At 37.1% G+C, this 24,642-nt stretch overlaps 2 protein-coding genes across 2 annotated transcripts in view; one reads left to right on the forward strand and one right to left on the reverse strand.

The window, feature by feature from the left end:
• LOC138043325 (CUE domain-containing protein 1-like) overlaps positions 1–24,642 on the reverse strand; it is a 153,737-nt gene that overhangs the window by 85,459 nt on the left and 43,636 nt on the right. The gene's annotated exons all lie outside the window — the stretch shown is intronic.
• LOC138043322 (ubiquitin carboxyl-terminal hydrolase 32-like) overlaps positions 1–24,642 on the forward strand; it is a 43,964-nt gene that overhangs the window by 461 nt on the left and 18,861 nt on the right. Inside the window, 24 exon segments of the mRNA XM_068889555.1 lie at positions 56–161; positions 283–401; positions 2,188–2,353; positions 3,310–3,441; positions 4,789–4,896; positions 7,399–7,508; positions 7,642–7,716; positions 7,831–7,914; positions 10,575–10,636; positions 11,634–11,739; positions 13,589–13,885; positions 14,940–15,080; positions 16,176–16,412; positions 17,109–17,180; positions 17,322–17,403; positions 17,752–17,832; positions 18,776–18,914; positions 19,037–19,142; positions 19,793–19,849; positions 20,322–20,368; positions 20,680–20,749; positions 21,224–21,283; positions 23,048–23,162; positions 23,907–24,058. Coding sequence (XP_068745656.1) covers positions 56–161; positions 283–401; positions 2,188–2,353; positions 3,310–3,441; positions 4,789–4,896; positions 7,399–7,508; positions 7,642–7,716; positions 7,831–7,914; positions 10,575–10,636; positions 11,634–11,739; positions 13,589–13,885; positions 14,940–15,080; positions 16,176–16,412; positions 17,109–17,180; positions 17,322–17,403; positions 17,752–17,832; positions 18,776–18,914; positions 19,037–19,142; positions 19,793–19,849; positions 20,322–20,368; positions 20,680–20,749; positions 21,224–21,283; positions 23,048–23,162; positions 23,907–24,058 — 2,724 coding nt within the window.

Genomic DNA, 24,642 nt, shown 5'->3' on the forward strand with positions numbered 1-24,642 from the left:
TCTTGTATAAATGTATATTTGATTCCTGTTTATAAAACTAGTATTTATCTTACAGCATATTTATGCAGCCTTTGGAGGTACCAACAAGGGAATAACATTTCGCGATTTGCTCTGTGGTCTTGTTCTTCTTACTCGGGGCACACGTGAAGAAAAGATAAAATGTAAGCCTGCTTTTAACGTGTCAGGCCTAAGGGCTTGATAAATCGTGGGTTTGGATCGTTTGATTATCCATTTTATAAAATAACTTCGTTTTCTTTTGTCTTGTATCTTGTCGAAATGTAGTTATTTTTAATATCTACTCAACGGACGGAGCATTCGTCCACAAGGACAACATGGAGAGTTCAATTTTGGCTTGTGATGGAGGAAATATTCCTCAGCCAGTCATCGATTGCTTCTCTGAGGTACTCAATCGTAGATTTTTTAAACATTTTTTAGTTTATCAGCTTTTGATCGCAACTATTTATTGTATTAGATTTTCCCAATTTGTATGATGAAAACATTTTGCGTCATGAATTATAAGTATTGGCTAATTACATCACCGGTTTACATTCCACTTTTCACGTACATAAAGTGTACTTTCCGTAAATGCGGTCATGATGTTGAAGAGACTTCTAACGTCACGCACGTTTATTTTTTCTGCCTGGTAAAGATCTCAGAATTTTGACTTATTTAATTTGGAATAACAATTTCCTTAAATATTTTGATTGGGGAAATTGATTACGGTTTAAATTTGAAGCAACCTAATTTAGCAGAGAGTTTTACCAGCCCTTCCTTGTTTAAACCCTTTACAGGAAAATTAAGACAAGGGCCTAATGATTGTTTTTCATGTAATAAGCTTCACTTAATTAATGTCACATTTGGTGTTTTCAACATCTTATTTTTTCCTTTTATGTAGTTCCTTTTTCTCTTCCAAAAAATATGTTTGACAACTTTTTTGATGAGCAAAATATGATCTGTACATTCCTGTGGTCACAAGTAGTGACTGAAAATAATTATCAGATATGTGGTTACTTTAATAGCTATATTATTAGTAGATGCTACAGTCTGCTGTAAGACCGTTGGTTATGATGAAAAGAATCATATCCGAGAGATGGTTTAACTTGCTCTGATAAATGCTGTAGCCAGTCACATTGTAGGTAGTGGCAAAGGCCTTTCATATAATCTGGAAATGTTATTTGCCAGAGGGTCGCCTTATAATTCATTAGTTTGCAGAATGTTTTTGAAAAAATTGTAGATGAGTTGAACAGTACTCAGAATTTCTTTCGTTTTACAATAATTCCTCTGGCCCCTTTAGTCCTTCAGTTCCTTGGCCGGGACCCTATTTATTTCACAGTGCCTAACCCAAAGCCTAACCAGTTGCCACAGTACAGCCTATCTCCACTGCAATTTATGCCACATTCATCGCATTAATTATTTTTATCTCCTCCTTGAGCACTGGGAGCAGGAAGCAACAAGGATCTGTGAGGCAAAACAGGCATTTGTCCTTTTTTAGTAAACTGCGCAAAAATACCTTTGAATTGGTAGGCACAGTCCTGAAATGACTTCAGTGTAGAGTAAAAAGTTCACTTCTGTGAATCAAATAGCAGACAGTTTTCGTTGTCTGTTGGTACTCATTGAAGCCACTGGTCTATCAAGTGTCGACTCTGGTGTTATATTATAATTTTGCCATATTTTAAATATGGTGCATAAAGCAATCATGAAATAAAGTGTAGCCAGACTCGTGAACCTGTTATTTCATTGGCTAATACTGTAGATGCTATAATTATTCAAATTCTGACAGTAATATTATTATTATTACTCACCATTAAAGTGATTTGTAACAATGTATATCTTTGTTTTTGTAGTACATCTACATTTAAAATTTTTGTCAAATATCAAGTTTTATGAAACCCAACCCGGGAAAGTAGTTTATCTTTTTTGTCTCTAGACACCTTTTGAAATTTCCAATAATATTATTCATTTGGTGTTGGATAAGTAGTCTGAGAAATTCCTTAGACGGGCATGAAGTGGACACATCCCAGACAACTGAACAGTTTGTTTTTCAAGCGCTTATCCCTGGACCTTAAATATCTCAACTGAATTGTCTTGTCACTGTTCAAAACAGTCACATAATATAAACATTTATGTTATTTATTTATTTTTTATGTTGTTACTAAATTATTGATTATCTACTTACTTTGTTCGTAGTGCGATCGACTGTCATTCGAAGAGTTTTCCAGTTGGTTGCTTAAGAACCCCGATGTGACAACCCTGACAAGATGGCTTCTGATTGTGAGCAATGGCTGCAGTATGCAGTTGACTGACAGCAGTGAGACACCAACATTTTACCAGACTTTGGCCAGTGTTACTCATTGTAAGTTCAATAATGATAATATTGATCACTCTGTTCAAGTTATATTTTGAACAATGAATGAAAATTCACCACGTTCAATATACACGTAGGCCTGAAAAGAACCTGAATAGAATAGGATAAACGACAAAAATGTAATTTCTGGTGGCAAAGTCTTTATTGCTTGCGAGCCTTAGCGAGGCAGCAGCCTATGCTTGATATTAGCGAAAAAAATCAAAATTTGTGGGATGTAAGATTGGAAGCAGCTAGGTGCAGGTATTGATACCCGTGATGACGTCACGACGTGAACACGGGTTTACCCTAGACTGGAAAACATCCTCTGATTGGTCCATAGTCCAAGTCCCTAAGAATGTCTGTGTGGGAGGCTACCCTAAAATTTTTTTACACAGTTTTGGAAGTATTAAGATTTTCAAGTTTCAGAAAGGGGATCCCATGGGAAGGTTATCCACTCATCATCATCACCACCACTGTCATCATCATCATCATTCGTGAATTTTTCTCATCAGTTTGTGTACAAGTACAGCTGTACATGTAGCTTTAAAATAAGTTCACCCTTCCAAGTTATGTAATGGCATGATATTTGATGATTACATCTAGCGCTACATGTATCACGGAAAGATGTACTCAACTTTAATAATACTTATTTTCTCTGTAATTCACCAAATTTTTGCTGAAAATTGTCTTATTTCATTTTGAGGACATTTTTTGTAATTTTGATTGACCACTCGTTTCAGTGTGACTCGATCAGTGTTAGTGAGCTGCATTTGTGTTCAATTAAATAATTGCTGCCTGAGGTTCTTTGGTAGTCCTGAATTGGAATCCACCACATTGTTTGGGTTTTTCAGCATGCTATGCTTGATTTGTAATCTCCATATAGAAAATGGATCATTATGCTGTATACATACATGTACTGTATAGATAACACACATTGTGGTAATTAATGTTTTAATTTGTTATAGTGCAAGAATCGGATGTGATGGAACTAGAGAAGAGGTACTGGAGCTGAAAATGTGGGACAAAAACTGGCAAATTTGATTTGGAAACATTCACATCTCTTGTGTCCCCTCCCATTCCACAGTGTCTTTGTCCAGGTATAAATGAATGTTTTATTTGTATAGGTAATCATACAACTTCGAGTTCAATTTGGAAATGTGGGTTTTTCAAAAAGATTCAAAATTTGAATGCAATTTGAGCTTTTTGAAAGACACACGAGTGGAAATTATTTCCAAATTGAAGGAAAAAAGTCATATGATTACTTTTTAATAAATTAAATGTACATAACAAATTACAGAGCAAATTCTGGTTTGGAAGTGACACATACCACAAGTTCAAGCAAGTTCAAATTTCATGCCACCAAAACAAGAAATTGGTTTGATTCTTACCAAACCCTATTGGCCTATTGTTTAGTAGTATTATAGGCAATCAAAAGCGGGAATTCTGTGAGTAAATTTCACTGAATTAACTATTTTTGCACTGACTGAACTCTTTTTTCGACAAAGTTAAGGGCAGTTTAACTGAGTTAACAACTACTGTAGGAGTGACTGCAGTCAATTGTCGTCAGTCACTGGTTTTGTTATATATTTGGGCATGCGTTGGATCATAGTTAATAGAGGGGACTGGTTTGGAAGCTCGGCAAACATCAAAGGAGCAAACAAAGATGCCAAGATTTAGGTTCCAGGAAAGTCCACGACCATGCACACTCTTTTGTTTTGAGCTCATACACTATGCATGGACAAAAAGCTACAACAAAGAAAGTTTTCGGGTTTCACAACCATTTCCGTCTATTACATGTAACTATGGTTGGATTCCTCATGCTTTGGGTAGAGCTTATTCATCGGTGTCGAGGGGAGTAGGAGCTCCTCTACTTTCCACTGGTTTTCAGTGTGATGTGTTTACAAAAGAACTGCACTGCTCTCAGCCAATCAGAATTGAGTAATTTTGTTCTGTATACATATATGTACTGTAATTATTATTAAGGCAAGTATCGATAAGAAATATGTGTAATATAAATTATACGTACTATAGTTCAAAGATAATCCAATTGAAAGTGATTATTGCGGTTTGTGAAGCAACTTAAGCAGTTGCAATCAGAAGCCTGAATAAAAATCCACACTTGATTGGAACTTCAACCCATGACGTTCAATTTTATACATGTAGGCGTCTGCTAAAGTTGCTTCACAAGCTGCAAAGATCACTTTTACTTTAATCGACATACATGTGCCTGCAGTTCAAATAAATTATGATATTTCATATATTTACTATCACAGGTTCAAAGATACATGTAGTCATTAAAAAATACATAATTTTAAAAAAGTGCTAACCACAGAACTAAACTTTCAGCGTTGAACCATATTCAACCACAACACATTAGTTTCAAGAAAATGTCAAAAACAAGGCATTTGCAGTTACTGTAAGCGATTATCTTATTTTAATTGAAGGACTTTTTAATGCATTTGATGAAAATCAAGATGGCCACATTGATTTTCGTGAATTAGCTTGTGGGATCTCCAAATGCTGCCGCGGACCTAACTCAGAACGGCAAAAATGTAAGTATGGTTCAACAGTCTGTCTGTGGTGTTCAATTTTCTTGATCCTTATGTTTTGATGTTTGATTATTAAATTGTCATTTTGTTACATTTGTGTTTCATTGCAGTATTATTGATTTTCATAACTTAGCAGTGTAGACTTGTTAAAATTATATACCGTATTTACCCGTGTATAGGTCGATCCCATGTATAAGTCGACCCCCAATTTTTGATGGCAAAAAACGCAATTTCTTAATTTCTTTGTCAAATGTTCATGAGACACTAATCTTGTATTCTTCGATTTCTGGAAATCTGGATACACAAAAAAATCAGGGCCTCAAGCGCTTAATAGTTTTGTTGTTCAGCAGCTGTTGTATATGCGGGCGTTTTGTCCTTGAGTTTCGAAAAAGTTCTCTGAAAATCGAACATGTAAACCTCAAACTCACCTGTTTCGTTGTTCAAGGATAAAGGGCTTTAGAGGATAAGCACAATGCAACATCACAGAAGCAGGAGTCGATCTTTGAAAATAACTTGCGAATGATGCGAAAATGTGCAAGGTTTAATTGGTCCTTGACTTATAATTTCTCAAATTACAAACAAAACAAAACTCATAAACCAAACAATACGAAGTTTGAAAAAGCATTTAAATCTGCCAGGTTTGTATAAAGAATAAAAAACAATCATTACCAACCAGCGTTTTCACGCCAACACGAGTGACGATGCTTGCACGCAAACATGAGGTATTGCGCCAGGTTACTAAGCCGTTGAACGAACGCGTTTTATTTGAAGAAACAGAAATGCCTTTTAGAGCTTTCCGCCTTTGGAAAACAAAAATTTCCAGTGTCTATTTCATATTTGTGCTTGCGAGTATCTTCAACATTTAGAGTTGGACAAATCCTTTTTCATTTCAACTGGAATTGCTTACATTCGTTTTGAAGTCTTTTACGTCGGCTTTTGTCCACTGCGTTCGTTATGCCCAAGACAACATTATTATGTTAGTTTTGAATAAATTGCTTAGCTGGAACTTGGCTCAAAATCTTTGACCCGTGTATAAGTCGAGGGCGATTTTTGGAGCTTCTTTTGAGGCCATAGAAGGTCGACTTATACACGGGTAAATACGGTATTAGAGCTGAGCTGGCGCAGTGGTGAGAGTGCCTCACCTTTCACTAGTGTGGTGAATGCAATCATTGTAATTGTAAATACTGTATATGTAATACTACACTTTCCATGAGCAAATCATAATTTTAATACCCTAAAAATCGCAATCCCTTAATATGTGCAAGGTCTTAAAGATTTTACAAGATCTTGTATAAATCATAATATTATTCAGGGCTTGAAATTGCGACCAATACAGTCACATATGCGACTAAATTTTTTCCCTTTGCGACTAAAATATCTGGAGAAGTCGCAAATTTGCAACTTGTTTTTCATCTTCGTTCTTTCCAAACAAAAAGGTTAGCAGTTGCCACTTTGCTGCTCTTTTTACTAAAATAAATGAAGAAAATGGCAAAATTATTTTGTTTCTCGCCTTGAGTTTTCATTCTTTTCTGCAGTTTGTGAGTAAACATGTCTGTTCTTGTGAAGAGCGGTTTTAAGGTGCCATGTTTGCCTAGTCACCGATGGCTCGATAGTGACCAGCAGTATCACTGACCTGGAAGCCATATTTCATATAATCTGTCTATTTACGAAGCCCAATTAATATTAATGTTGCCTTTTAGCACCAGTTTATTAGAGTTCGGAATATCAAACTTTGTTATATACCTAGACTTTCGCTCAACAAAACGAGCACTGTGATTGGTTGATTCTTTGTCACATGGCCCTGATCAAATTCAGGTGTATCCCGACCAGGATACAATTCCGCAGTTGTTTCCTGCTTGGGGTGTTTTACTGCGATGTTGCAGGAAAAGGCTAAACTTAATGACTGGTCCCTCGAGAAACTAGTTAGTTTTGTTTTCCCTTGAGTCCTGATGTTTCCCTCAACTTCGTCTCGGGAAACATCAGGACTCTCGGGAAAACAAAACTTACTGTTTCCCTCAAGACCATACATTACATGTAAGTGTATAATTTATTGTAAAATAGAAATGGTAAGTTTATGTTTAGGGAATTTCTTGGCAAAATGGAATGCAAAAAGCAGTGTTTGTTTCTCAATTTAATAAATAATTTAGTGGCGATGAAAATTGCACTCGCCAAACGGGCGAGTGATCAATGATTTGGGCTTGCCGGACACTTAAGAGGCTTGCCTGGGCGAGCGGACGAGTGCTAATGTCCAACCCTGCTTTAATAAGGTGATTTTTTGTATGATTTATTTATTTATTGCCTACTAAACAAAATTTTGGCATTGGAATTTCACATTTAGTCATTTTGGAAATGAGGAATAATTTACATGTATAATTTGTTTTTTGTACAGAGAAAATTGTGAAAATTATACATGTACATTGTATTTACGTGAATAATGCGTGTCCCAAGTTCATGCCACACTTGTCAGTCTGTCAGGTAACCTAAAAGTCCTTCTTATTTTGTCAGTCTACTTTAAGGTCTTTGATTGTGATGGAGATGGATTTCTAACAAGAAGTGACATTGAAGTGATGTGTAAAGCTCTTATAGAAATCAGAAAAGAAAATGTTGGGGAAAAGGTTGGTTTTCAAGTCATGATTCTAGTGGTTGATTTTCTAGAGTTTATTTTTGTCCTTGACAAAGTGTTTGTTGTATTTCTGATATATGTGGCAAGAAGAGTATGCATGTTTTACTTAATTGTTTTTTTTACAGGATGCAAGTGCTATCTGGGATAAGGATCTATCTGTGATGGCTGCAGAAATACTCAGTGACTGCAGGAAAGAAGAGGTTGGCAATACTTCCTAAAATATTTAATGTTAAGAGAGACTATGCTTGCTTACACAACAAGCCGATATTGGTTTAATGAAAGACAAGAAGACAGCTCATTTTTCATGATTTCAGAATGGTCAAATCAGTTTGGAAGAGTATAAGGAGTGGGCTGCCAGTCGATCATTTTCTCAATGGTTTCCCAAGTTGTTAGTCCAGGTATGTTGTGAAGGTTTGTAAAATGTATTGAATATGATCTTGTAGTGCTCCTCATCTCAAAATTTTTCATTCCAGTGAAAGTCAAATTTCAGCACCATTAAACATGCATTTTGTGGTACAATGTAACTGGTGGGATTGTGCATCCAGAAGGCTGCATGAGTTGCTTAAAGTTGACACAATAATTGGCATTCATTTCTCCTGGGGCGGAAACTCATGCAGGGCTCGAAATTAAAAAAAAATTCCAAGTCGCCTTTTGGCGACTATCAAAGAAAAAAATGGTCGCCAAATGCAAAAATGCAGTCGCCAGTTAGTACGAGAACAGAAACTCAGATTAGAGCCTCATTTAATTAGTATTGTTGTACGGCTTCTGGTAGATTGTGGCTGCAGTTGTGGGACAGACCGAAATACTCGATCTTGAATGACTTAAAACATGAAAACAAAATAGAAAAAAATACCTGAACACTTCTGCATGACAAACAAACAAAAACAAACAAAGTAATAATAACAGTTGAGGGTTACTTTGGCTGGGAACAACTGCATCTGTCACATTGCACGCGAGAAATCGTACGATGCGAAGGCATAAAAAAATCGGCAGATAGCCATTTAGTACCAGCAAATTACGAAAATCGCTCAGTGTATCCTTCTCTTGTGATAAATAATTAATGACTCTCGGTGTAGACTCGTCTCACTTGATCGAGCACATAGTGAAACAAAGCACGTGCTTTGAAAGCCATTTCCTTGCGACGGAATCTGCGACCTTTCAACAAAATGTTGCGCCCGCGATCACCATGCAAAAGCCGCTGTAAGATCCTCACAGAAGTCGCGATTCAAGTTTTTTAAAAAATGTAAACAGACTTAATTTGCATTTCCTTTCGCAGAAAAGCAGAAACGAGACTAAGGAAATTGTTTCTCACCTTAAGTGTTTTATTTATTAAAGGAACATAGTCGCCAAATTGGCGACTACACTCGAATTTTTAGTCGCCAAGTTAAAAGTTTTAGTCGCATTGGCGACCGTATCGGTCGCAATTTCGAGCCCTGTCATGACAGGCATGTACCTGTCCCTGAGATGATGTTTTTTATGCCACTTTGAAAGATTTTTTGCAATTGCAAAGCAGTCTGTACATAACGAGACTCATCTCAGGAATACAATGTAGGCCCATGCCTCACTCTAGCTTGGCCGTGAGACCAACCACCTCAGTTTTTTAACAACTGGGATTTTGAAGTGAAAATAGCAGCATCTCTATGCATTGTGAATAGGTTTATCTCAGCAACGAAAAATATATTTGAAGTTAGGGGCACTTTAAAGTGAAAGTACTACAGAAAATAATTATATGGTATAGGCGTACCCAAGAAAGGGTTCCAGGGTGCAAAAATCCACCCTTTTAAAAGAAACTCTTTTTTAACCGTACTGGTCGCAGCAATAGCAGCATTTCACATGTGTATCATGCGTGTAAATCTGCCATATTGCGCTCAATTTACATGCAAATTATGCATGCGTTACGCTGGAGTAAAAGAAATACACAAATGTGAGCGTAGATAATAATTACACCCAAATTCTTCACAGTGCATGTAAAATTTTAGTTGCAGAGTTTCGTCTAAAAAAATACAGAATATTTGCTGTTGTACATCAATAACTAGCGGTAATAATAATTATTTAATTGATAGAGGCTTTTTCTGAAAGAAAAAATATTTGATGTCTAAAAGCACCACATGACTGGCAGGGGCGTAGCGTGAGATTTTGAAGGTGTACGCACACTAAGAACGTTTCAAAGGACATTTCAATAAATAAATGCGAAGGAAAATGCAGTAGTTAGCTGTTTATTGTACCCATCTGGTGACACAACACAAACGGGGGTTACAGTAGTTCTAAGCAAAGGGGAAGACGTCACAATCTGTGTTATAACATCATCATCATAATCATCATCATCATAAGATATCCTTAAAAAATAACCAGGAACTGGCAGACTGGTGATACTAAAGAGTGACACTGTGTGGGGACTTCTAAGGGTGGAGTTTTTTTTTCCTTTGTCCACTATTACGTTTCTTGCCGTTAAGACCTGGCCAAACAGGTCCACTGAACATGTTAGTGTAACATCATCCAACATTGTTGAATGGAACATGTTGCACTCGTTTGGCCACCGTGTATTATGATGTTGGAAGTTGTTGAACAAAGTTTGATTTCCATCAAACATCTTCTTCAACATCATCCAACGTTACTTTTGTTTTAAGGTGTGAACAACAGTGTTGCATTCGTTCGGCCCTCATGCGGTACCTGCATGTAGAATGTACTGGAGTTTATTCTGCCTTTGAGGGGGAATTATTGATGAGAACATGTACACTGTACGTTAAAGGTGTAAATTAATGTATGTGTACAGTACTGTATGCCTGATCATTAAGTCTTGATTAGTCTATTATTAATAAGCATTCATGGAGCCTTTCATTTTGAAGCTTTTTGCCTTTTTTTCATCAGACTAGCAATTACTGATTTTCTTTGTTGACATGCATTGTGTGAAATGAAACAACCTGCATGGAAATCTCTCAACTCCCCAAAAGAATAGATACACACCCTTGAATAAAAGATCTAAACCAATAATATTGTTATTGCTAACATTGTAGGAAGCCTTGATTTGGAAAACTTCTTTTTTTTTTTTTTTTTTTAGGTCTGTCACATTGTTTTGGGATTAAAACCACTTACTAGAGAGGTTGAACGACAAGTTGTCAGGTACACAGGAGGTTTCTGGATATTTTGTTGGATTGTCTTTTAATGTCTTGTTACTTCGTCAACTCAAATGTTAGAGAAAGCGATTTGTAAAAAGCAGCAGAACAAGGGTTTTGGCATGAGCCAGGTTGTGGGTCAAATTACTGGCTTGTTGGGGCCAAGAACTTAAGTTTTATCTCATCTTGTTTGCAGTGAGGCCTGTCAAAATTACAGCGAATTTTGCCAAATTCAGACAACTGTCTGGTACAGAATTGAAACTGTACGATTGGCTTCAAATGCTGAGATTTGCACTACTAAGGGATTAAAATTCAGAAATCATCCAGGGTGCATAGCCCTTAGCTATAGCGTCATCCTAGCAGTAAGGCCCAATGGTTTTTCAGTGACACTCAACACTCTTCGTGTTTTTTTTACGCTTTCAATCCTGAGAGCGAAACTCATAGATATTCCTTGGTGTAATGCGAGACAATTAATTTTTTACTCGTCAATGATGGCGGCCACAAGTTTCAGGGATGAATGGGTTAACAACATCTACTGTACATTCAGGTCAGCTAAAAAAACTGTCCTCTTTGAACTACCCTTAACCCATTGACACCTCAATTGCCAACCAGTTGACGAGCAAAATAGTCTGGGGTAAGAAAGAGTAACATCCGTCAAGTCTCGCTCCCCAGAAAGAAATTGCGAAGTTAAAAATAAATATACAGCTCTACACATGTACATTGTAGGTGTTTAAAATGAGCAGTTTTCCTGAATGATTTTTTTCTTGCTGTAAATGTCACACCTCCACTGTCTCCCAACCATGTACAGTACCATTACAACTCAGTACTTGACGTAAACATGTTCAGTGCCTATGCATGCAGCACCACAGTTTGGTTCAAAATTGAGCCCGTGGCAAAACTTGGCATTATTTGTTTCTGCTATGAGTTATTCATGCTGATGACTAACACTTATTCAGCCCTGATTTGACCAGTGTTTTTTTTTTTTTCATTCTATTGCTCATTAGAGGGTGGCTTGAACGCGAGTACCAGCATGATCTCAAACCAAACAGTATTTGGTATCTGGTCGCCATTTCATGGTGGCGGATCTGGAAAGTGTACCTCAGTTATCAGGTCAGTGGATTTGCTGGCTGGAAACCAGTTATTAATTTTATTGCTAACAGAGTTGACTATCAGAGCAGAAGTTGTGGTGCCTGTTAACCCATTGAATCCATCTGAGGATTCAAGAGTAAAACTCTTACCAGGTTGGGAATCAAACACGTGACCCCCACATCACCATTTGTTCATGTGCTGACGAACTGATCATTATTTTTATTATCTGAGCGACTTATGTAAAAAGGAAATTATTAATCTAACAAGAGGCTCTACATGTAAGTAGCCTACACTCATGCGCTATACAAAAATTTGGTTTATCAACGGAGTTGATAATGTAAATTGGCCACCGTACAGAGATTCTAAAAGCTGACGTTTCGAGCTTCCCCACCAACGCAGCACCACAGTTTCTTTAGAAACTACCCCTTCATTCATTTATACTCATGCGCTGCCAGGTTATTTGTACTTTTGTTGACAGTTTAAATAATAATAATAATAATAATAATAATAACTTTATTGTACACCACAAAACAAGGTATATACATGTCGGTGTTACAAGAATCTATTTGAGAGAAGTTGCTCTTTATCGTGAAAGTTCATTGACCTATACTTTTCATCTTTACTTCAAAAGAGTCTGTATAATTATTTGGATGGGTCCATAGACCTGTACTTTTCAAAACAATTTGAAGGAAGTTCTCATTTTTTCTGTGGGTCCATTGGGCTGTAAATTTCCCTCCTCTTTCTTCCAGTTTGCTGCAATTTCTGAAGTAGCTGTATGCCTTCTTATTATTTGTTTCCTTTCTATAATTATTTGATAGTTCACATAAACATCTAAGAAATGCAACCTCATCATTTGTTTCAAAACAATTAAATTTACTTTGAATAATAGAACAAAAGATATCAACGTGGTAACACATCTTTTGCTTTGCAAACCACTGGAAAACACAACTAATGCAGTAAGCTAGAAATTCACATCAAAAAGCCTCTGCTGCTTTCCTTATTATCAAAAATGGCAGTTTTAAGCTGTTGTTTACTGGGAACCACATTACAAGATAAATATTATTTTCCTGACATCTTGCTCTATGAAAAACTTTTACATGGCCAGCGGCCTACATCCAATTTCTTTAGAAAATCAGAAATAAAAACATATTTTGCTGGAGTAACATTTCTGATAAATTGCTCTTCCATTCTCAATGATGCTATACATGTAAATTGTTTGAGAGGTGCAAAAGTTACAAGACTTTGAGGTGGAAAAACAAATAGACTAAAATGACACAGCAGAACATTCTTTGCAAGAACAAAGATAAACATACCACGACTACAATCACAAAGTTTGAACGGATGGACAGGTGCAGTCAAGATGCGATGATTCGGGCGCGACCATGCACATCCAAGAAAAAATTACACATCTTAAGGGCTAGACTTTCAAATGTCCTTCGTCTCGTGTAGATTTACATCCGAAAAATCACGCCTCGCTCGCCAAAACATTTTCTCCTGGGATTCTCGTGAGGTGGAATTGTGGCAAGTCTACTTAAGGGCTTGAAACATGAGAGGGATGGTTGATTTCTTCAAACACGCACTGTTTATTTTTTCATGCAAAATGGACTGATATTCCAAGCATTTATAATTTTAAGACTCTAATACTTCTTTTCAAGTCTTTCTATTAATTTTTTCTGACACAACAATACTTTTCTCAGCAGCTATTAAATTTTTTGAATAATTCCCAACCTCCGCCCCACGTAAAGTTACAGTCTGTAAATGTATGCAGGCATAAATTTCCATGCACAAACAAGAAACGGACGGCGTTTTATACCTCATCCGCTTAGCTGCGCATGAGTAATAACCTCAATATGTCTTCTTAAATCTTAAGCCTTATATTAGACGAAGCTCAACTGGCACCCTAACCAAGAATGGTTCAGTGCCAACAAGACTAGGTGAAGTCACCAGGACGTCAATAGGAAATCCAGGACAGGCTTGGACAAATAACTCAAATCAAAAGCCAACAACTCTGCCACGGCGTACCTCACAGCCTGCATTTACTCAGGGACAAATGACAGGGAGTCCATCAGTTGTGATGAATGGTCACTGTTCACACGAGACAGAATGTGGCACCCACGTCCCAGGACCAATAGACAATGTCCCGCTTGTTGAACCTGAAACGCGGAAGGTGAGGACTTCTCTTTGTCTGAGCTTTTGGTAATAAATTATTGATAGTCCATTTTTTTGTATTGTCCTGGTCCAACTTCTTTATGGCTAAGACAAAGAGTTTTAATGACCTTTATCCGACTTTGCTCACTTATTTATTTATTTGTTTATTTATTTATCAATTACAGATTCGCTCCACAAAATTGCAAACATATAATTACTTAATTGATAAGTAATATTAATCGCTACAGCCACAGAAAAGCTGCCTGATCTTAGACTTGGCACACAACATCTTTTGTAAACAAAATTTAGTTGCCTCGGACTCTCCACTTGACAACAATTTCTTGGTGGTGGCAAAATATATATTATGAAATGAGAACTCTCCAAAAGGTGAGCCGAGTTTACAGTATTCGCTCTAAGTTTTAACTTTTTTCACTGTCGACAAGACTCATGGTGAAAACCATTCTGTGTTTTCGTTAAGGTGTGCCGCTGACAAGAAAAAGACTGCAGCACGCCCCCAAAAACGTATTTCCACGGAGCCCCTTTATCCCCTTGTTGAACACACAGAGCATTCCAAAGAATCCACATGTGGCCTACATTTGTATTGTTCTTGCTATCACAAGCTTTAGTTCTAAGCCAGTAGTATTAGGGGAAAGATACTATAGACAAGCAGTTTTCAGTGGCAAAGGTGTTACTTTGTGAGCGTGATCCAGGCTCCCAGATAATCGGGAAAGTGAAAACTATGTGTGACAACAACTGTACACTGGTATCTAATCTCTTAACAATACATTTGGAAACCAATGTTTCAAAGCTATGCTGCACCTTTAATACACAGTTTGTGTATTGTCTTGAACGGCTAATCTTTAAAATGAGCTCATTGGGTTGGAAGGAGTTGGTGTGGTTGTCTTCAACTTCATTCTGCCTGCAGCATACATGTATACATACATTTCTGGACTGAGTTTTACAAAGCAGAGTTGGGTTTAACCATGAAGCATGGATTGCTTGGAGGGTTGTCCCATTTATCACCTTTCTTCATATACGGTGATCTTTCCTCTTTCGAATTTTGTCGCACTTAGGTGATGGTTCTAACTGGTGAAGGAGGCAAATTAAAACGTAACATACCGTTGTGCAGAGGAAGAGACTTTGAGATTATCCCTGAGCCTGTATGGAGAGCTCTTCAGCAGTGGTATGGTGGTGGACCACCTCTGCCAAGAACGGTTAGTCAAGTGACAAGCAAATGGCCAAAACAATTACTCAACAAAACACTCAGTTTGTTGTCAGTGAAAAAACATGCTGGGACAAGGCTGCTGCCTAACGGTCCCCCGTTACCTGGGGCACCTAATTTGCGAGCGCGGGTGACCAAATTTCTGAACAAGTATGTAGCTCAAACGGGGGGCTTACTTGATTCATCCTCACTTTCTCGCAAATTTGATCCCAGCTGGAATGAATTTAAATTCTGGGCTCTTGAAAAAATGACTCGGGCTACTATAAACTTTTAATGTTGGAAGCCCGAAGATTTTCTTAGGCAGCAGCCTTCTGGTAACTGATAATTATTATCCAATTTGTGCATAATATTTATTTTCAATTTTTTTGCTCCCAATGTTGTTTATTATTGATATCATTACAGGAATACATGCTATCATTGAAATAGTTTCAACACTCCTGACTGAGCTTAACTTACCCCGGTAATTTGCTTACATTATTGTGTAAGAGGGTATAAACCGGAACTTAAAATGAAAAAAGAGACGGACCTCACAAAATGATTCTTTGTGTTGAGATGCTGTGGGTGCATTATTCATGAATCAGGTTATTCTAAAAGAAGATAAACAAGTAAATTATTTGCAAACAGATTGCTTAGAAGTCTTCTGCCATTGTGCAAGTTTGTGCAATAAATGCAGAAAATTAATTTCGTGCATTTATTTCAGAATTAATTTTCTCAAAGCTTCAATTGTTTTACATGCTTTGAATGGCTCATGCAGATGATTGAATATACAGTACTTAATTGTTTCAGAGCTCTCTGAAAAGTTAATTTGTGAAAAGAAAACCTTCAACAGCAATCTGTTTGCAACATTTTAAAATACTGTTTATGTTATATCATTAATTTTTTTATTTTCAAAGAAAAGCCTTGTATGAGTTGCATCTCTGTTTTTTCATTGTTTAAGCAATCACCAGTTGGATGATCTGCTATGCTTGGATCAATACAAACAAAACCAGGAAGTGCTGCAACTCCTTTTAGAGCATTAAAAAATTAATTAAAATTAAATAATTAATAATTTAATTAAAATTAAAATTTAATGTAATTATTTGTGCAGGTCATTACACCAACGAATGGTGATCCAAACCCGGAGCTGGAGCTCTATCCAGTCACACTGAGGCTCTTTCGTCATTCTCCACCTCCAACGCGTGGCGGCATTACAACATGGACAGGTGTTGGCTTTGGCCTGAGTAGCTTCGGATTTGGTACCAATTCCTTGACTACTCCTCATGCCCCACCTAAGAGGTACATGGCATATGTGGCTGCCTTTAGTAGAATGAACACCATTCAGCAGGTATGTAGTGCATCAGATGGCTGTGTACATTACCTTTTTCAGTCTGGCTTGCAACTGCTTAATTGATTTGCTTTAATATCCAACCATGATGAACTTTTTAACTTTCATTTCATGTCCATTCCAGTTGATTGAAATAATTTTCTATAAAATTTCATTGGAACCAATTAAACTAGGTTATTTTGTTTCAACCTACAGTAGGTCAATTTTGGGTGGGTACAAAACACAGGTCACAGGTAATTGATTTACCAATACAGATAGTATCCTTTAAACATTAATTAAAGCTTATCTTAACCCTATTTAGGCCTTAACAAATTAAGGTTTTTAGGCCTAATGTGAGCAATTGTAAACGGTTAGGGTTGTCTCTGTATTGGTAAAACAATGACCTGTGACCTGTGTTTTGTGCCTGCCCCAAACTGACCTTAGTTGAACAACTTGAGCTATTGTAGGTTGAAACAAAAATGACATACATGTAGTTTGGTTGCAATTAAACCTAAGGAACAAATTAATGACCTGCAACATGTACATGTATGTACAATGTGATTAAATAAAAAATAAAAACTAAAAACTCTAACATCAAAAATTTGTATTTGTACTCTTCATTCAATCTAAAGCTCCAGTGACTGTTGGGACATAATAATGCATCTTCAACAAAGAAATTTGCCATCATTTTTTCAAGTCTTACATTGTCTATTTTAGGTTTATGATTACCTTTGTACACGGCTCAGAATTCGTAATGAAGATGTGAGACTCTGGAGTATGGAAGATGAGGTACGTAGATGCAATAATATAATTATTGCTTCAAGTTTAACAATCATAATATTAATTTTAATTTTCATAGCTCTATGATGTCACTCCATAATTTTCCCCACCATCCTTAAACTAATGTACATTGTATTTTTTGTGTCACAGAGCAAATTAAGACTCCTTGAGGAAGACAACACTTCACTTGAAAACTTGGAAATCAGAGATAATCATGCTGTGCTTATTGAAGGTTACTAACGAAAAGATCTCCAAGTTACATGTAGCTATAGTGTAAAATTGTATCATTTTAATTCACCTGAGGTCATACAATGTCATCGTAAAAAGCAAATGGGGTGCAGTGATTGAATTGGCCCCAGCACCCTCTACACTGTACTGTATCAAAGTTTATCATGTCATCATTTGAGGTTGAGTTTGTTGGATATCCTCTCTGGTCAGGGGAGTTTTCTTCTAGTGTTCTGCTTTTCCACTCTCACTTTCTTCTAAAAAAAGGAACCACAATTAATTTTGATTTCTGTAGTGCTCCCTGTATGAATGCAAGTGCATTTACATTGTATTCTCTTATTTGTTGTTTCCTCAGTTCGAAACAGGGACATGAGTTGGCCAGAAGAGATGTCCTCCCTAGCAAATAATAGGAGTCTCAGGGAAAAACTGAATTTAGGTATGGAAAAAAGTAACATTAATTAACTTGAATAGAACACCAGAGTTGGTACCTTGGGAAAATGCTTAGTGTTTTCTTTAATGTAGAATGCCATGTCTGGTAATTAAAAGAAACAAACGAAACTGCCAAAGGTTGAAACAAAGGTTCAACTTTGAATAATGTCTTTCGACATGGTTTAATCCATTGACTCCCAGAGGTTCCCCATTGACGAGTAAAATTTCTGGTGTTAGTAAAATACTCTGGCCGGTTTAGGCCAGTTGGGCCGGTTTGGGTGTTAATTAGGGTTAAGGGGTAGCAAACTGTTCAACAAAACTGAACAAAATAATGTTTTGGTCAAATACATGTATATGTACACGAACGCATATATGTTGCAGTGGTTTGCCAGCGCACTTATTTCTGTATAATTATGTTTTCCAGTCAACGTAGTGTTCTTGCATTTCATGTTAAGGAGAAAATAATTTTTAAGAGTTTTAATGTTACTACTCAAGAGTTGAAATATCATTGTGAACAACAATTAAGTAGCACTTTTTTTGACTACGAGCCGTTCCTCTCTCGCCTCTTGGTTAGTTGAGCATGACAGTCCCGAAAAAATGTGTGCAAAATCTGGATTCAAGGAGGAGCCCGTCCTCCTGCCTGTCTACTCTCTGTGCTGGACTAAATGGCAAAAGAGGAACTGCAGGTAGTGTACATGTACTCTTTTTTGCCAAAGAACCATGTATTCAAGTTAGGGTCAGGCACCCTAGGTTGCTCCCAGTTGACAAGTAAAATCATCTGGCATTAGACAGAGTAAGTCTCACTCCCAGAAGTCAATGGGTTAACAAATCACTTAGTAAAGAAATAAAAAAATCTCTATGTAAATAAATGGATAAAAATGAAAATAATAATAAAGACTACTGGTAAATAGAAATTAACAGCAAGTGCAACTTTGTTCACCTCACCATAGAACCCACAGAAAAGGGAGCAACTGGGCTCAGCAATCTTGGAAATACCTGCTTTATGAACTCTGCACTGCAGTGTCTCAGCAATACACAGCCCTTGACTCAGTACTTTACAAACAAATGCCATTTCTACGAACTAAACAGGTAGGTCCAAAAATATTTATGAAGTATACAATTATAACAATCAACCCACTTAATCATCTTATCAGGATGCATGCACAACAGCTGTATCTCTGAGGCGAAATAACGCAAGTTATTCTCTGCAGGACAAATCCTTTAGGAATGAAAGGCCACATAGCACGCCGTTATGGAGATCTTACACAAGACTTGTGGAGTGGTAGCTCACGTAGTTTAGCACCACTGAAACTTAGGGTAAGTCAACATTTTGCAATTGAACTGGCTCCTGTTGTTTAAAAGGTGAATTAAAGATATTTAAACCTGATGAATTGATCACCATTCAGCTAATAAACTCATTCATTTGGCAAGTAGCAGCACCTCTATCTACCTGTACCTTGCAGACTATTATTATCAGGTAATTTGAAAAGCAATCATTAAAATAATTAGTCTCTATGATCCCTAGTGTACATGTATCATTTTGCATTAAAGAATTTAAGTAATAGTATTTTTAATTTTTTTTCTATCTGAATGATAATGATAACTATAGTATGATAACAATAATAATTGTTACAATAATTATTAGTATATAACATTGCCATACCTTTGTGAAAATAATTAACAGTATTAACAGAAATTTCAAGCTCACGGTACAACTTTTCAATGATTTTTGCTTCTTGTGACTCGATTATGTAATTAACACTCGTGCACTTGCACGCACAGAATTGTAACTGTTACTGTATTTTAAATGTTCAAATTGCTAACGTACTCAAATTGTAAACGTACTTAAAACAGTGGAAAAGGAAACAACACATTAAACTGATGATGGCATGAGTCATGCCGAAACTTGTCTTTAAAAAGTTGTATCGTGAGCTTGAAATTATTAGTACTTTTTATCTCAATTTCAGTGGACAATTGGGAGGTATGCCCCAAGATTTAATGGATTCCAGCAACACGATTCCCAGGTAATCCATTCTTACATTGCGTGTCCTCTCCTGCCCTTAGTTGAAAAGCATGCATGGTCTGTGTTGGACTAGCTCTCAAGGGTTCTTTATCTTGGTCAGACGTCTATAAGACATCTCAATGAAATGAGATTGTTTCCAAATCATGTACCCCCTTGAGCTCTAAAGCAAGTTACCCGGCCATTACTCGCCTCCCTCTCCCATTTTAATGTCTTAACTGCACAATCTGTGTTGTCTTAAAGAACCCAAAACATAAATAATGGTTTGGGGGTGGGTGTGGAGGATTAGAGAGCTTAGCAAAATATTCATGGGTACTGTTGACAACTTGTTGGGTGTTCGGGCTGTATGGCAGTCACGTGTTAAAAACAGTTTAGTCACTTTTTTATTAATATCATAAGGTGTAGAGCAAACTTTATTCAGTGTTTAAAATATGAAATGTTATTTTTACATTTTTCTTGTTTCTTTGTCTTTAAAGGAATTCCTGTCATTCCTTTTGGATGGTTTACATGAAGATTTAAATAGGTAAACTTGTACAGTGCGTGTATGACTTCATGCATGGTTGGTGGGTTAAAAATCTGGTTAAAATCAATCAATTTGAGGTGGGCCTTTTCTTCTTCATGCCCTTTCCTCCTTGTCATTCCATCATTGGCTGGAAATAATAATAGTAATATTTTTAGAGTTGTGAATTTTTACAATCTCTAGTGCTCGTTGAATCTCCTTTATGTCTCTTTTGTGGAGTGGGAACAAAGATACATGTATGTAGGTTGCATAACTGCAGAATGTTTAAATACTGCACTTAGAATGGTTAAATATATCATTTTGTTCTAATGTAGAGTTCATCTAAAGCCTTATGTTGAACTTAAGGATAGTGACGGAAGACCAGATGAAGAAGTAGCCCATGAGGTATTGCTAATAGAGTAATGTTGTTAATTGTTCGCTTAATTATTCTTAAGATAATAATAATTATTATTATTATTATGCCCTATTAATCTCATTTTGAGTTTCCCAATTTTATCAAATGTCCGTCTTGAGTCTGAAGGGGAGAGCGCGCATCAGTGGGAGACCTGTGCATGGTGCCGCTTCGAGCTACATGTAGCTGGGAGCGCGTCTACATCTATTTTGATGAATAGGGATTAGAGCGGACTACCTAGAGAAAGAAAACTTGGAGTCTGGTTGATTAAAACTCAGCCCAGTTACTTTTTAGTGCTTTTTGGAGTACTACAAGAATACTGTATTTTAATTCAGATGTCGCAAACATGCCTAAGGTACTATCAGTTTGTCCCTTTCCCCCCATCTCAACCTCAAGAAGTCTGAATGACAGTTGTTTGTTTGAAAAGATGCCTCTTACAGTGTATGCCTTGTTTTTGTTTGTTTTAGGCATGGGACAATCACCTTAAGAGAAACCAGTCAGTTGTTGTTGACCTTTTTCAAGGCCAGGTTAGCTTTTTTGCCATCTAGGTTGTGTTCATCATTGGACCACTTTCATATTTATGACGACCTCCTTTACATTCTTTTGTATTTATGTTAATTATACATACTGCCCTCACTCTGAAACAAATATTCGTTTGAAATGTGCTCGTCGTAGCGAGGCTAGAAAGGTTTATTAGCATTAAAACAAACAAGTATTTAATTTGGCCGCCATTATGAAAGAGGTCTCACAGTTACTTTGACCTTCTATTTTCTGTAGCTTTTACCTTATGACCACGGGAGGGCTCTGTTCTCTCGTTTTTATTTTTCCTTTGGGTAAAGTTTATCAATCTCATAGTTACAATGTAGTTTGTGTTTCATGTTTATTTACAATGTACAGTTTGTACATGTATAAACAGCCTTTTTATCAGTTATGCCATGTTGCTTGTGACATAATCATTTTCATTAATTTTTTCATTTTAAATAGTGCATTTGTTGGAAATGCCTTCCTTATACCAGTACTTTTGAAGAAAAAAAAAAGACTATTCTAAACTACAGTCATGTCTGTAAATTTCTGGGCCCAGTTACAGTACATGTATATTCAAAACCCACTTCTAAAGCTGTGTACTTCCTTTTAACCTCTGGTTAATTAACAAGTATTCACCGAGGTGGAGTTTGTGGCTGGGTAAATATCCACCACTAGCAACAGACAGTAAGGATAATATAGCACAAAAGGATGATTTTAACTCATTTATTTCTGCAACGATTACAATATTTTCGGGTGCAAATCCTGTGCGAGTTGCTGGGAGGTGAATAGCAAAGGATATTTGAAGTTTGAGTAGCCAATCAGAGTGCATGTTAAGGCTATCCAATGTTTTAGCACATACCCTAAATTGTGTTAGTTATACTGTTGATCGGGTGCGAAGCACACAAACAAACAGTTATACATACACATACATACATACAGACTTAATTGACCGCTCCCCGTAGGGGCTTTTCAGGGCCAATGAAACACAACAAAATGACGGAACAGAACAACAACAACTGTTAGGAATCCCAACTGGCTGGAGGCAAACCAGTTGGCTATTTACAAGTGCAGCTGGGAAGTTGAACCAGGGACTACCAGGATCAAATTCAACTAGTGGTTAGAGTGAGTCTTGAACCCGGGATCCCCGGGTTTCAAGGCAAGCGCCCTAACCACTTGGCCACACTGCCTCCTCAAGTTGAGGCAATAAGTAAGGTACAGAGATCAATTGAGCTAGACATTAACTACAGTTTATGCTAAAGCAGAAACAGCCATTGAAGTGTCTATATAATCACCTCAAAAACCCCTTCTGCTCAACAATTCTCTGCACTTGTCTAACACTAATTCTTTGGTTTGCTGAGCTCTCTCCTGCTTTAGAGGTTCCTAAAAAGTGTGAAAACAGGTTGCAATTTTATCTGCATGTACGGCCGCACAAGGACGAGGAATGAGGGTTCGTAACGTGTTGAACTCATAGACTGCTTTGCATAGAGATAGTTCTTTGAAAACAGCGATGCAAAGCAATTTGTGACATCATTGATCAACCCGGTATTGAACCCAATCCCCTTCATTCCTTGGTCCTGGATCAAACTACATGTACGACACCCAGTGAATTTTCAAGAAAAAGGCTCTAAAAACAACACAATATACATGTACTTGGGATGATTTCAGAGAATAAAAGTGGAAAGGTTTGTTGTAGTGAGAGGCACTTTAAAGTCTTTTCCCAAAGTATTTTATTGTTGTTGTTGTTGTTGTTTTTTTTTTTTTGTCAGCTGAAGTCTCAAGTGAGGTGTTTAGAGTGTGGTTATGTCAGTGTTCGCTTCGATCCCTTTACTTTTCTCTCTCTTCCTTTACCCATGGACAACTCAATCTATGTGGAAGTCATTGGTAAGAATAACTACCACATAATTATACATGTACACGTATGAAGTTATGTGCAATATTTGTCGTGTTGGTAGTGTTCTAGATAAGAGTTGATTCTTGGGTAAAAAAGAAGACAGATAACCACAACAATCGAGATTGACTGTGCCAAAAAATGTATGGTGATCCACTGGCAATGACCGCAGAGTGAGTAAGGCCTTCAAATTCCTAATGACGTCATTAGCTATGTGTAACCCTGCAGTACCCCATCAGTAGCATTAACTATTGTTAATCTATGAAAGTAAAGTGGCTTCATCAAAGTATACATAAAAGCAAAGATGATGAAAATAAAGTAATAGTTTTAATGGGGTGGCACTTCTGGGATACAAGTATCACAATTATTTTTAGTTACCTTCATCACATTACCCCGTGCACCCTTAACTATCCCCCATTGATGAATAAATTCATCTGGCATTGGGCAGAGTAAAACTTATGTCATGCGTACATGTAGAAGGGAAAGGATTAAAGTGAACATAGTTTTTCGAATGGACCTATATGTTGGTCACCCTTTATCTTTGAACCAGCCCCTATCGACAACTAAATTCACGTAGCGTGAGACCTGTTTAAGTCTGTAAGGTAAGGGGTTGACGTACAAAACGGGAACGCTGTAGTTTGTCTCTGTGGTCTTGCCTGACAGATTATTTTTTTGTGGTTTTGTAACAAGCTATCATTGCATTTCTGCTTAGCTCCTGTCCTTTTTGTCCTGAATAGTTGTCCACCTGGAGGGTACAACGCCCACCAAGTATGGACTACTTCTCAACAATGACGACAGATACAAGGATGTCAAGAGAGAATTGTCCAAGTACAGTGGTGTAGTCAGCTCACAGCTTCTTCTGGTTGAGATATTTGGAGCCTCTGTCAAGGTAGTGAGATGTAAATTATCAGTGTAATGCCATGTGCAGGGAAGTGTATTATATATACAGTTCTGCCATTTTGTACAATTAGGCCATTTCCTTCCTCATCTGTCTGTCTGTCTGTCTCAAAGCAAGTTCAAGTGCAAAAGTGATTATGACTAAAAAAAATACCTCAACAATTTGTTTCCTCATGTGGGAGGTGGAATGAAATGAACTGTGTATTAAAGATGGAACTCAGAAGAAATCCTTGCACTGGACAATAATTATTGATCACTAAATATTTATTATAGTAGTCAGTGCACCAGAGTTCCAACCCCAAGGTCACAAGTTTGAGCGCTGGCCTTGTAGTTTTGTATCTGTGTTGTTACTTGTTTCTTTAAACAAGAAACTGTACTTGATAAAGTCTCCTTCCGTTCAGGAGTATAAATGGGTGTCAGCAACATACAGCTGTGGGTTAATCCTATGATTGACAAGCATCCTATCCAGGAAACTTCATGTTGGATAACCAAATTATTTTGGCGTCCATAGAATTACTAATTGCATTTTTGGACATAAGTGAGTACATGACTGTGTGTGGCAAAGCACCAAGCCCA

This window comes from Montipora capricornis, chromosome 3 (assembly GCF_036669925.1).
Source record: "Montipora capricornis isolate CH-2021 chromosome 3, ASM3666992v2, whole genome shotgun sequence".
In the NCBI taxonomy this organism is placed as follows: domain Eukaryota; kingdom Metazoa; phylum Cnidaria; class Anthozoa; order Scleractinia; family Acroporidae; genus Montipora; species Montipora capricornis.